Here is a 14,868-nt window from a genome sequence, read left to right as displayed (position 1 = left end):
CAATAGTGTACTGACAATCCAGATTTAAATTGTGCTAAGTTCCATGGTGCTAGGTTCATACCTGTAATGTCCATTTATGATTAACTTGGGAGAATATTGCATTAATGAAAGCAGTTTATACACTACTGGAATAAATGATATGCCACAGATGGAGAGATCATGGAGGGATCAGCTTGAAATGCATACATTTTTCTGATACATTAAGCCAAGGGAGTGACTACAGTGCAGTTTCTCATGCTGAGGTATTTTTGGCATATTTTTCCTTAGGTTTGCTTGTAAAGACAGAATAAATTGTCCTTGACATTTGTAAACATATTTTTTATGTCAGTGCCCCTTCCCTCTCTATTTAATACCCCATGGAAGGAGTGCACAGGGGAAGCCACGCTTAGTATTCTGCAGAGTGCCAAAAGCCAGAGAGCTCTGACAGGGGAAGCTCTCCCTTCCAACAAATTACTGCAGGGAAAAATAGATTATGCTCGCTTTCAGACTTCAAATATTTGCCTTTGTGAAGTGTAATGCGGTTTGGGAAAACAATGCTGGTAGCATTTTTGTATGAATCTAGATTTCTCATATTATTGTGCAGTAGAGAAAGAGGAAGTACTGAACCACTCAGATTATTCTAGGTAATAAAATATTCACTGGACTGCATTTGTTTGCATACAGATATGTGTTTCTTGGTACATGTATATGATTATGCATGTGTACATTATATAACTTATTGCTATCAAGAAACAAAGATCCTAGTCCAGCATCTAATGCTGCTACCTGTAGTCCAGTCTCCCCCCTTCTCCCACACTCACTTTACTTAAAGAGATCTTTTTCTTTTTTTTTTTTTTTGAAGAGAAATTTTGTAAAGAACTGATGCTGGTCCTTTGCAAGTGTAAATCCATTTCAAAAGTTTGTCAATGTTAATCTGTCACACAGGTCTTTCCTGCATAATGCCCTGTCAAACTCTCTTTTCCAAACCTGCTTAAAAAACACTTAAATGTTTAGGATGTTGGTGCTCTAAGATCCCTGCCTGTCATACTGACAGATTTCTCTGCCTCTCTGTATTAACCTGTTGTGTCTAGTCTTCTACTTCTATCTCATGGTGGCTTTGTTGTTGTTGCTGCTGTTTTGTTTTGTTTGGTGATTTATACAGCCCATAGGACAAAGGGATGTTGGTCCTTGTGTATTAAGGTAATGAAAATATATAATAAAAAATGAAAACTGAACTCACTAATAATGCCTTCAAACAAGAGGAAAAAATTACAATAAAGCCTAAAGGAATTAAACTAAAATCAGATAGACAAAGAGAGAAATAAACTCAGGAAACATACTTTATTATTATTATTCTTTTTTTTTTTTTTTTTTTCCTCCAAGATAAAGAATGTAATTTGTTTTCTATTTGAAGAGTAATGGGATTTTCACAAGGTCCCTGTTGGCTAACTTAGACACATTAAGGTACCAGAATTCTATTATTTTTCTCTTCTTTCAAGGTAATGACTATGGCAGCTACTAGGAGATGCCTAAGCAGCTGACTATAGTGATGGTTTCATGTATTCATGATTTCTGCACCTGGAGAAACTTTGAAATCCAAATGAAATTAGAGCCCTTACAGAATACAAGCAGCATCAAATGCCCAGGGCAGACATTCTTTGCTCACAAAAACTATTGTGCTGAAATACCACATACATAGCTGAGCGTGTCTGTGCTCTGTGATCCAGCTTGCAATGTCAAATTGCAGCTAAAAAGGCTGAAATACTACCCTGCCTTTGGGTCCTCCCTTTCCCTCTTACCCCCATCAGCGGAGAGGCAGCACACAATGGGCAGCCTGCGGTTCAGCACGCCTTAGTTTTGAAATCACTAAAAATAACCTCATTGATAAAAAGGCAAGCAGAAGCTGCAGCTGGCGCTCTGCAGCAAGCACGGGTGGGGCAGAGCCCACGGGAAGCACGGAGGCACGACTTGGTGAGAGCTACTCATGAGGGTACCCAGCCCCCCAAGGAAGAAGGCTGTCACAACATGGGGACTGGCACTGCATATTTGCAGTATGCCATCAGTTTAGATCCTGTGGAAAGAGGGACCCAAACTCTGCTCCACTTAACCCAAAGCACTGCACAGAAGATGCCTCTGCAAGCTCAGTTTCCATGGAAATGAGCGTTAGTGTTAGCTTCCCCCAGCAAAGTGAATCTATCGGACCAACTTCAGCAAAACAGGTATTTTATCCCATTTCACTTGGGGAAAAGATAAGGATTAGATGGAAATCTGCACATGGCATTATAAGAGCATGATTTGATTATTCCTTTGGGGCTTTATAAGATTGGGAACTACTAGGCTGTATTACGTAGGTAGAACAATACCCATTTATGTTGAAGCTGACTCAGAGGCACAACTCTGCCAAAGCCTGAAAAATCTTACACCTGAAGGAGGACAAAATAAATCTGAACATATTTGCCCTTAAATTAAACTTTATTACTGACATGATCTTCCAAAAATGGAATGATTCTGATTTCAAGAACCAAAGGAGGTGTTTCAGTTGTTCTAAAGATTTTTTTAAGTATTGGATTTATTTCCTGCAAATAAACTCTCTTCCTTACTATAACATTAAATTATTAAGTCATCTAAATTAAGTGAAAAGCAGACCATAGTATCTGTAATGATACTAAATAATAAATTAACTCTATCTGAAATGTGGGAATATGTTGTGGAGGAAATGTGGAGTTTATATGGTTTTGTTCACCGTGTGTATTACCAGAAACAATGCCTGATGGGTCACTCTTCAAGCTTCTTCTTCAAAGAAATGGCAAATTCCAAAGAATATTCTGGAAAGGAAAAGTTTTTCAATAAACCAAAAGAGTTTTCAAAGCTATTTTTGAACCATGGTGGATCACTCAAGTTTGACTGTGTAAGTACAGTATTACTCAGTTTTAATTTGATAATCGTATTTAAAGCGGTCTGTAAAACAGTTAATACAAAAATACAGGGCAATTTTTCTCATTAAACCCGTTCCTTTTTCACACCTGGAGACCCAGAATATCTGTGAGACAGGGAGAGCCATATCCTGGCTCACATATCCATGTGTCATTAATATAATTAGCAATTAGAAACCAGGCTGTAGGATCATTAGGTTCTCCTTCTGTGAGAGAAACGTAGTAAGTCTTCAGATCCCCAGCTGGATTTATGGAAATTGATTTACAGGTAAAGAAAAAAAAAAAAAAGTTAGCAAAACCAAAGACAATTTGGTCCCTGGGACAGAAAAAAAATATTAATCTCTTATCTAATTTTAAGTGTGTTATAGGTCCTTTTGAGGTAAGATCTTGATATAAAATAAGAGGAGAGTGAATATGTCCTATTATGCTGATAGAGGTCAGTTTGACTTCTGGAGTCTAGGATATAATTTTGTAGAAAATAAAGTAAACAGAAGCAAGGATGCCTCCACTGAAGTGAATCCAGTGAAGTCAGGAACACCTGACCTCTCTCCCATGAAGTGTCTTGGGGTGGGGATGCCCATTGTCTCATCCACATTACTGGCATCTTATGGAACAGAGTCTCTGACAAGCCATGCTGTCCCAGAGGGGGATTGTAACAGATTCTGATAACATTAAAGTCTTTTTTTTTTTTTTTTAAAGCTGATGAAATTTCCCCGCTAGCTCTGAATTTCCTAGAGGCCTTCCACGTAACACCCATATGTGTAAAGTTTTCAAGTAACAGTGTCAGTTTAATGCAACTAATTCTATTGGGACATAACCTGACCTCCTACCCTGCAACAGTATACTGTTTATAACCTGTTCTTTTAAATCAGTTCCTGGTCAAATACATCCGCAGTTCATTAAAAATTATTCTACAAGAGTAGCTAATAAAAGAACTAATTGGGACACAGGCCAACACCTTCATTTTTTTTCACAGAGTCCTGACATTTTAGTAATTTTAATTAAGTGTATATGCTGGTGTTATAATAGGAAAAGAATTGTTCAGTGAAGACATGGAATATATTTCAGAACTCTTTTTGGGGAGGGGACAGATTTTTAATTTGGTTTTGAAACAGATGGACAAGACCTCTTACAGGTCTGTTCTTGAACAAATGCACCAAATTTTGGAAGCTTCTCTCATCCTCTTGGCCTTGTAATCCTGCAAAATATTCATTCTGTTTCTCAAGTTTTCTAGATTTTGATGTCTGTAACAGAATAGCAAGAAAATTTCTTTCTTTTTTACTTCATGAGTGATATTCTGAACAGAGATCTGAAAATAAGAACGAGTTCTCCAAAAACATTGAATTTTTGTTTCCAAATTCACTTCATTTTTTAATTTTCATTCTTTTACAGCTCACCATTTTAGAGATGAAAAGCTTGTTCTTCTTATAACACTTGCTGAAACCTTTGTTCCCATTGCCATTTAGGTCAATGGAAGTTCTGCAACTGACTTTTGTACAAGCAGACAGCTTGGACCACAGATATGTGCAGGCAATGGGACAGATCATGTACGGAAAAGAAGAGGGGCCTAAAGTCACTAGGGACAGAATCTTGCTCTCCACTTCAATATGTGTAGAGATCTCATTCCTGTCCCTTCTATCCACAGACACAAAATTCTTGCTTGATTTTCCAGTGCTTCTTTCAACTGAGGCTGGTACAGTTTGAGGTTGGACTAAAACTAGTATAATGAATTCACCTGGGCTAGTAAACTTTATAGCAAGGACAGATGTGCAATGCCATTTAAAGTCTGTCAGACAGCCCATACTTTCTCACTCTTCACCTCATAAATTCACAAAAGAAACAGAACTTTCTGTAACAGAAAAGAAGCACTCAACAGGCCAAGGCAACATGAAGATTTGTGCAACATGCTGCAAGGAGTCCTTGGTTCAGCCACCATGGAGGGTGAGGGGAAGCAGGGCCAGACATCTGATGTGTCTCTGCAGTGTGGTTCTGTGTGTCCAGGTGTGATCCAAGGAGCAGGTTACCCATTCAAGCTAATTTTCAGTAAACTTACAGCTTGAAGGCCATTGTCACATAAAAACTATCTGTAGAATTCGATCAACTGAGTAAGTGATTTCAGTGGATATCCTGGTACATTTATTTTGACCCTAAAGAAGTGTTTCATTTTGTTTTACCTTCTCAGATGAGAAGCCAATGATTAGGTAGATAATGAGAAACTCCATTTCACCCTCATAGACTGGTTCTCTTTCTGCCCCCTTGCCTCTATGCTGTGTACAAAAAGTTTAGAAAAAGTTGGAGGAACAATGTGGAAATTTGGTTTTGTGTCCGTATATGTCTATTTCAACACTAAAAAAAAAAAAAAAAAGCAACAAACAAACAAACAAACATTGCATTTCCAGCATTGTCTGCAGCATACTTTCTATAAGTATTTAAGCTAACAACGAGAGGTTCAGTAACATTAAAAACAGAGCTGGATACTTCACAGATCAGTTTTAACCATTTTAATGTGTCTGTATTTTGAACAAGGATAACTTGGTGTAACTATTATATCTCAACTTGTAATAAAACAATTAAAAGCAGAAATATAAATTATGGATCTGAGATATGTTTATCTCTTGACAATTAAGGAAACTGCCATGCTAAAAATCCCAGACAACAGCAACAAAATTTAAACTAAAGAAGATGATAAAGAGATTAGCATTTGATCAGGCATCTATAAACAAGTAATGTAAAAAAGCTTTTTGCACAAAAAGCCTAATTACTTTGAGAGAAAATCCTTCTTTGCACACAGAAGGATGGATCATGTGCTAGTTCTAATTTATGCTGATCCTTATATATTGTACAGTAGCAATCTGCTTTATCCCTTGTCTGTCTCTACGTGACATGCGATTTTTCACAGTACTTCCCAGTGATTTTCAGAATCCAGGAGCAATTCAGCATGGCGAACAATGGCAAGCAAGACATGGTGAGTTGTGTCTGCTCATGGCAATGTAATTACATTATCTTCCAGCAATTTGAAAAGAGATTGCATGTTATCATGACTATCACTTGCTCTTGTAACAGCTGTAAAGTGGAAAAGAATTTCTACCTTGTCTTTCACAATCTTGACATGTATCCCTTCTAAAGTAATCTCAATCTTTTCTTTTTCTTCCATAATGTATTCTATATAAATATCTTAATTCATTAAGGAGATGAAGCCATGTAACTCCACATAAGACAGCTAGCAGACTAGCTATATCAAATACAAAACATTTCTTCATTGTAACTTTTCTGTTTATGATCTCTCTGAAAGCACTGCAAAATCCTTGGGTGATATTCCTGATACAGTAAGCATGGCTATTTTAGGAATATGTTCATATTTCAAAATTAGCAGGGGATTTTTTTTTTTTTTTAATACAGCAGTTACTATAGTGACAGTGACAGTTTCAGAGAGGAAAGATGATATTGTGATAAAGATATTGTACTGGGATTCAAATCAAATTGTCAGGAACTCTTCAGAGAGGGTCACTTACATCTTTTTATTTTCCAGTATTGTTTATTGTCATGGCAGCGCTATGGTGCACAAGTCATTGACCTGAATTGCAGGAGTAGAGCTGGCTGAGAGTTGTTTTTTCTATCTGCAAAACAGTTCCCCATTAAAATACATATATATATGTTTTTATTGTGCATCAAAACAAACACAATCCTCTTGGTAACTATTTTGTGCAAGAAAGATAAATCATCCCAGAAAAGCCCAATGCTGAATATATGTGCAGAAGAATAACTTGAACCCAGGCTGCCAACCTATTCCAATAAGGCCTGTTCTGTTATAGCCTTCAGGAAGCTCTATGGTTTTCCCCATTTTGAAAGAGAATTTCATACTGGATTTGAAAAGACTTCGCCTAGCAATAATTTATTTATTTATTTATTTATTTTTGTAAGTGGCATACTCCTATGAAAATTTTAACTTCCAGTAATTTAGTATTTTTCCAATTTTATTTTATTTTATTTTTAAAGCTGCTGTAGCTGGACCAGCTATGCTGATCCGTTTGCAAGTTTGCATATACCTAAATAAAAGACATGAAGTAAGTGATCTGTATGGATTTCCTGAAGTCTTTGTATATATAATTCTATAGTTTATGAGGCTGAACTTTAACTTCAGCTCAGACAGAACCTGCCTGTTTACATGTCAGCTTTTCACCCATAACTAGCAAGATGAAGAAAGCATAGTCATAGCCAAATATTTTCTTCATGCCTGCCCAAGAAACATAGATGGAGCTCTGTAATCTTAAACACCCACTGTGTAAGGGGGCTGACAGTGTGTTACCAATGCCCATGGTAATTACCAGAATAACCATGGTAATATCAGTGATGGCCCAGGTTGTCCATTCTTGCCTCTAATGCCAGACATGCACTTGTTTTAAAGTGTGACAGACCCTACATTTACTGTACATATGGAATCATTCATGGCTGTTGGCAGCTGAAATGTTCATGGCTAAAGTCCTGGTGACAGCTGAGACAAAGTTCAGGCTGTTGATCTTTAGTCTGTTTCAGCAGCTGATTGCCAACTTAGAGCTGGTAATTAGCTACATGAACTATTGCTGTCTATGGCCTGCAAACATAAACTATCAGCAGAGAACAGCCAAGAAGAGGAGAACAGGATGCTGGTCACCAGCCTCAGCTAGGGAGCACCAGAATTCATTGATTTTTCAGCTGTCTCTAAAAGGAGACTAGAATCCAACTGGGTGAGCTGGCAGTGATGTTTTAAGAGGAGAATTGTTCCCACTTACAGCTGAGAGACCAGTAAAGGAGCTTTTTCTTATATCTTCACCTCCTAGCTACCTGTAAGTACTCCAGGGAAAGTCAACCAGATAAACTTACACCCACATGGTGTCCACTGAACTATTTAACATAACATTGCCCTGGAGGGACTGTGAGTGTGAACAAAATAAATTATTATGTCTCAGGAAGAAATAATAGAGCAGCTTGCTAGGCTAACTCTCTACTACAATTCCTCTGTATAAAGATCTGTCCATTCCTTGTGCATCCACCCAGGAAGAACAAGTAGTTGCAGAGCATAGTAAAACTACATGGCAATCTTGTAATACTGCTATATTCAGAAATATCAGGATTTCCCATGTCAGGGGTGTTTGGTGACACAAAAATCTCATTTCCTGTTTTTTGTTTGTTTGTTTGTTTTGTTTTGTTGTTTTGGTTTGTTTGTTGTTGTTTTTTTTCCCCACATGTGGCTTTGGTAACACTGCATCTAACAAGAGAACAATGATAGACTCTTACACTGTGGGATAATGATACCTGATTTCCTCACAGCTACATAGATAAGACATAGTGTTATTGGCATGGTGTGATGACAATACCAATATTTCTTATTTGGAGATGATTTGGCTCTTGTAGACAGCATCAGCATTATTGTCATTTGGCATGGAATCGAAAGGCTTAAGAAGGTGATTATGCTGAAGTGTTTGAAGCAGAGATTCAGGATGAAGTCCTGAGAGTATTATAATCCTCCTCAAGCACAACGTGATTTAAAAGCCCACTGTTCCATTTCTTTTTTTTCTGCCCTATGCCTGGAAATCTTCTCTACCCTTCAGACCAAAGGGTACTTCTTGTTTTGAATAAGGTGATATGAAATCTGAAAGAAATATTGTTGTTACCTAAGCTTACTCTACAAATTAGATTTTCAAAGGGCTATAGAATCAGAGCAAGTCTCTGTTGGTTCCACTGGCAAGGAGTAAAAAGAGTACTATTTAGGTCTTGAGAATATAATTCCTTCTGAGCTGGTTCTTCAGCCAGATCTGTAATGTTTAGTAAGATGGGTTCAAATGGGTCACATTACCTTGGGTGAGCTGGTTCACAATGGGGCCCTGTTCTGTGTATAAGCTCTGCAATACATCAGCTGAGGAAGATGAATGCTCAAGAAGGTCAGCTATTTTATAACAGACTTTGATCTGTCAAAAGGGGGAGGTGAGGGTCACAGTGGGAACAAAATGGTAAAGATGATTTATGATGTAATAGTTTTTAGAGACCTATATCAACTCCAAGGCCTTAGAGCAGTGGGCATGGTAAAACATACATGCAGATACTGTCTTGCCATGAAGAACGTCTGTTTAAAGTCCTTTAATGTAAAGTTAAGGGTGTAAGATAAACACCATTAAGCACTAGCTTCACTGTACATCACTGAAAGCAACATCTTACTGTCATTAGAGCTCCAGAGAGCTCCCCTGGGGAAGCTGGTGGACTTAGTGTTGCTCTTTGATCAGCCACCTCCTCGCACTGCTACATATGGGCTATGGGAGATGTTCAAAGGCACCAGAAGAGCTAAGCCCATAGCTCCAGCTGTTGATTTCCTTAGGACTTTGTTTTCATCCCATTGCCTTATGTTATATTAGTACCTTTTAGATCATTTCAGGTGTTAGACCATTTCAGGTTAACTCACAGGCAACCATGTATCACAGTGTGCATCTGGGTTGTGTTATTTCTTTTCTGAAAGGCTCCAGGACCTTGCTTTAAGCAAAACCCTTTCCCAGTTCCTCTGTTATTGTAAATAATCTTTTCAAAAATTCCTGCTTTGCCACGTACACCAGGCCATGGCACAGGATGATGAGAAAATTGGGGCTGTCACATCAGCAGTGCTACCGCCTCTCTTCAGAAGGAGATGTTGCAGTGCCTGTGTGCTTCCAGGGCCAGGCCTGAAGGAAAGAGGGGAAGAAAAGATGTAGGGTGGAGTGGGAGATGACTCAGGGAAATTCAGCTGTGAAAGATTTACCACACAGTAGCAGAGTGGGTGCTTCCCAGATTACTGATTTGGTTTATATGCCAAAAACATACTTGACTAATAGGGTCAGGAAACACCTGACATCCGTGTTTCACAAACTTGTTATTATTAGAGCTATTTTCAGACCAGCTGCTGGACAAAAAGTGAGTCCTTAATGTAAAAGAATAGCAAGAAAAATGATGTATATCAATTCTATTTTAATTTTACAAAGTCTGTAATAAATGTCATAGATTTGTTCTTTTTGATACCTCCCAGCTATATAAAGGGGATTTGAGAAAGCTTTTGTTTATGATCTCAGACACCAGGTCTACCTGTTCTGATCCAGCCCCCAGTTCTGTGTCAGCATTTCCTGCAGTGACTCTCAAGTAGAAAAATGCATGAAGACTCCTAGGAGCAGCAATGTGTTTGGGTCTTAGCCAATGGGATTGAGACTTCAGCATGGTTAAGTCCGTACTCTTCTTAGATTCTTTTTACCACTTCACATCTTGTGTTCCAAGCTGCACCATGGCCCAGCTTAAAAATGAAGCTGGAAAATTACCCCAACAATCACATCATTAGAGCCACCACCCACAATCAGGAGATGGATTGGAAATTATTCAGGTTGAGGAACACTTAGAATAGAGCTCTCTCCAGACCAAATATTTATCCTACCAGGCTGAATGACTGCGGCCTCTTATCCTCTAATTTATTCCTATTTTGGCATGCATTCTCACAAGAGATCAGAGAAGAGCCTGTTCAGTCACAGCCTGTGCCCGGGGTTCCCTATAGGTCCTTGGCATCTCCCTCTACAACATTTAAGATCACTCAATTTTGCAAGTCCCTCAGCATCCTACAGAGTTAGGAAAAAAAGCTAAAGATGCCATCTGAGGTACCTCTCTGTTTGTTGCACTAAAGTGCTTGTCTTTTAATCATTTCAACATCTGAATTAGAAGGCGAGTGTTGGCTTCCTCTCACCCACGTTAGGCCATCTGGAAGATGGATGTTTGGTCCTGACTAATCTTTTCAGTTCTCTCTGTGTGCAGTGATAGGATGTAGGTGCCTCTAGGGATCAGTTCTTATCTATCCCAGATAGCTACTTTAGTGTGATCTCAGTCTTTCTCTGGAATAGACTGATTCTCTGCTGTAAGATTTTAGATACAGTCTGAATTGCATCATTAATTCACATTGGATCTCCACGTTTAGGTGGGTTGTGGTAGGTGAGATATCATTCGTTTCTATAGTGCTCCTTCACAATATGGTCCATTGTAGTGTGTATGTGATCCACAGTGGACAATATTCAGTGCCTACTGCCTACCAGATTGGTGATGTAGGCAGAACACATACACAAAACAGCTGATAATCATTTTAGAGGAGTTTTCAGTTAAAAATTCACCAACATCAATCCCATATACATATTGGACAATAAAGTACTGAGCCCTGCCAGCATGTTTGTATTCAAATCAGATGAGAGTTGAAAGGAAACTAAGAAAATGGTGGCCTGAGATCTACACATTAGCACACACAGCACAACAGGCAGGCTCTCCCGAAGGAGGAATGACGTGGTTGTAGCTTCTGCAGTGTTTGAAGTTTAAAAGAGTGTATTTTACAACACTTTCCAGATATAACTATGTGTCTATACATATGTAGGGCACTGAGAGAATGTAATGATTTACTCAAGGGCAAAATGATATCCCGCTTGCATAAGCTGTTCATCCCTTAGGCACCATAAGATTATACTGTCTTTTCCACTGAAGCCTTGCTTGTGGCATTTAACCAGACCTAACACGCTTGCTGTTAGACAAACAATGGGAGTTACAGTACCATAAAGATGCAAAGGAGGCTGCTGAAAATGGAGGGATCTTACCATATCAGGAACAGTTGTATTAACTGCAGTATAGCTCTGCAGATAGTGTTTAATATAATTAATGGATATTTTTCATAGCTTTAAAGGATACACAAAAGTATCTGTTAACCAGATTGATTATCTCAGAATAGGAGCTAATAACCCAAATCCTCTTTGGGTACCTGAAAGGAAAAAGTATAATTCAGGACCAGTCTGCATTGGTGGCCATAAGTCATGTCAGTGCCTCTTGGTCTTAGACCATCTGTGTGATGATCTACCTTCCAGTTTCAACACAGTAGCCTCAGGGTTGTTCTTCCTTGCACCAGATTTCTAAATCCATGGTATTGCCACTGTGATTGCCCAGAGCAGAGGGAGACACGTGGGAGCTATGAGGTGAAGGTGCCCTCACCAGAAGAGTCCACATCCTGAAGCATTACTCCAAGACCTGTGCTAAGTAGCAAAATCACCTATTCAATTTGACTCGTAGGAGTCACTTAGATTTTATAGGTGTTTCATGTTGCCTTTGGAGTGCCTTTTGAAGGCTCTTTATATGATTTTTTTGTAACACTATCATGTTTTAGTATGCAGTGAGGTTGCAGTAATTGTTATTGATCATTGTGTTTTCATATTGCATTCTATTTTGATGGGGAAGCCAGGATAGAAACAGTTTTCAATTATTATTTGGATATCTTACATATGAGTTACTTTTACAAAATTGCTTTGATGTCATAAAAAAAAAAAAAAAAAAAAAAAAAAAAAAAAAAAAATCATAGAAATTAGAAGATTTGTTTTCCTTCTCTAAACCCTTCCTTTTTTTTTTCTGACAGTCATCAATTAATTCAGTTCCCTGCATTTTGCAACGAGGTGAAATAACTGTTCAGTCTTACAAGAGGACAGGCACTGCAAAATCTTCATGCTTCTGGGCAAGTATCGCTGATGTTAGTGCATGTCCTGCAACAGGGCATCCAAGTTAAGCATATCTGGGAGTTGTTTAGTGCAGTGTAAAGGAATTTCTTTCTCTCTTTTGGTAGAATCTATGAAGCAAATTTGTATTAGAACTGGCTACGATATTTCTGAGTAAGTGAGATTTTCTCAAATGCAAACGTTTTGTGAAGATGTATCAACACAATTTTAAAAGAAAAAGAGGGAGATAAGAAAGATTTTAGGAATACCATCAGCAAAGTAGTGGCTCTAGAAGACAGGAAGTGCCTAGCCAAGGCACTTTTATTTATTTCAAGATTATCTGAGTTAAAGAACTTTTACTCACTGCTTGCAGATCTAATTTTGAATCTTTGTCCCATAGCTACATCCTAACAATTCAAACATGCAACTTCTTACTGGTATTAAGTCAATATTTTAGCTCACTTATGTTTTAATGAATACCTTTGAAAGGCTTCAGTTTCATCCTACTGTGTAGTGGAACAAAACCACAAAACCTCAGTAAATGCCACAAAACAGATTTATCTTTGAGTTGGTTCTGTTTAGAGTCAGTGTAGCTGGGTCTACCCATGGGAATCATTTCAAGGCTCTTTCACCATGTCATTCCAAAGATGCATACCTCTAAATGTAAATCATACATGTATCTGCTTATATTGCAACCTTAGTAAATATGAGATTCATGCATATAGGCACAGATACTTTAGTTTATTTCTGGCATTATTTAATAAGTACTCTTTCCAGAACATACATTTTTCCCTACAAATTCACATAAAAAGATATGGAGCAAACAATGATCTTAGTGACAGATTTTCTATACATAAAATTATACAAGGTTTTCCATGAAAAGAATATGATACATCATTCTAGGCCCAGAAATAGGAGATTTATCCTTTTGTAGCCTATTTGTAGGCTATGAATGGACCTCATAGCTAGTTATCTGCCTAGGTCTCAAAATAAAGTATTTGGAACACACAAGGTTCAGATAATCTAGATTCAGGTAATCTTGAATGCAGCTTCAGCATCTCCTGCAGGGCTTTCATAGATAAATAATCTCCATTTATAAGGAGAAGGATATTAAAAGTAGCTCCAATAAAAATTGCCTAAAATAGTTTTATTTTTTCTCCCCCTGTAGCATATGTGACATCTCCCAACATAGAAGCATACATAGAAACAGAATGGTTTGTGTTGGATGGGACCCTAAGGATCATCTAGCCCAAACCCTAACATCATAAATTCTGCAGGGGCATGAGAACTTTTCAGACATACGTTTTGAATGAATTACTTCACTTATTTGTGGCTTGCTGCCTACATGTAAATAACTATCCCAAATTCTGTTGATGTTATTTATATAATAATTTATTTTTATTTTTTATTATTTCAGATAGATTTATATTGAACTACAATGCTGTTAACAAATTATTTTTTTTTTAAAAAAAGAAACATTGTCATATATGTGCATGTTTATTCTCTGTTTAAGGCTTTAATTTTGTTCATGCATGTACTTTGACAATCACTGTATAAACATCTATCAGTAAAACTTTTGCTCCAGATCACATAGAACACAACATGGGAAACTTCTGAAATGGAATTGAGCAATTTGTATGAAGATTAATACCTGTGTCTAAATCTTGACAGTAGCCTTTTAATCATGTCTGGAACAAAATCATCTAAAGGAAGAGAAAAAGGGTTAATGACACATTTTCCCTAAAAAAAAAAAAAAAAAAAAAAAAAAAAAAAAAAAAAAGCTTGGACAAACATGGTTCACTATTTAATTTCATTTTTAAAAGCCAGATTTATAGATTACATCTCATTGAATCAATTATTCCTGTAAATATAGAGAAAATAACTATCTTTCCAACTAGAAACAGCTGTGTTTTTCCAATACTATTAAAAATTGAATTAATACTAAAAGGAAAAAAATGAAGGGAGTAAGTGGATTATAGGCGTTACTTGTTCCAAATGACATAATTCCACCACAGGCTCCGCACTAAGTATTTATGGTAAAATGATACTTCAGCTTTAAACTATTATTGCTGAGCTCTTATTCATATTTACTGTAAACTCTTCTCTATGGAATTGGTAATCACTTCCACGAACAAAAGAAAGAAGCAAAACTCAATGTGAATAAGAAGCTTTTAGTTTAAAAATGTGATTAATTAAATCTCAGCTCTGCTTTTCACAGATTTCTTTCATGGAGGTGATGTCCAGTAGGGACCAGTATAATCAACTGATGTGACCCTCTCCTGTCTGCAGACTTTACCTGAAAAGTTGGATTAAAGCACATTTTATAGAAAACCACTTCTCAAAGACTGGAGGTTGTTATGAATTTACAGCCTCTGATAAACTGATACAATGTTTAATTACCTTCACAGCTAGGAAATTATATGCTATTTTAAGAAACAAAGCTGTTACTTTTTTTCCAC

General features: G+C 37.4%; 1 protein-coding gene across 1 annotated transcript; it reads left to right on the top strand.

Moving 5' to 3' along the window:
- The first annotated feature begins 1,918 nt into the window (after positions 1-1,918).
- On the top strand, positions 1,919-14,177 carry LOC311430353 (uncharacterized protein). The gene is made up of 5 exons (XM_084506897.1): positions 1,919-2,198; positions 2,738-2,887; positions 5,812-5,877; positions 12,334-12,429; positions 13,578-14,177. The coding sequence occupies exons 1-5, from the start codon at positions 2,130-2,132 to the stop codon at positions 13,584-13,586; spliced, it is 390 nt and encodes a 129-aa protein (XP_084363023.1). The 5' UTR covers positions 1,919-2,129; the 3' UTR covers positions 13,587-14,177.
- The last annotated feature ends 691 nt before the right edge of the window (positions 14,178-14,868 follow it).

The sequence above is a fragment of the Aythya ferina genome (genome assembly GCF_964211825.1).
Source record: "Aythya ferina genome assembly, chromosome: 1".
Taxonomy (NCBI): domain Eukaryota; kingdom Metazoa; phylum Chordata; class Aves; order Anseriformes; family Anatidae; genus Aythya; species Aythya ferina.
This window is presented reverse-complemented; position numbering and strand designations above follow the sequence as displayed.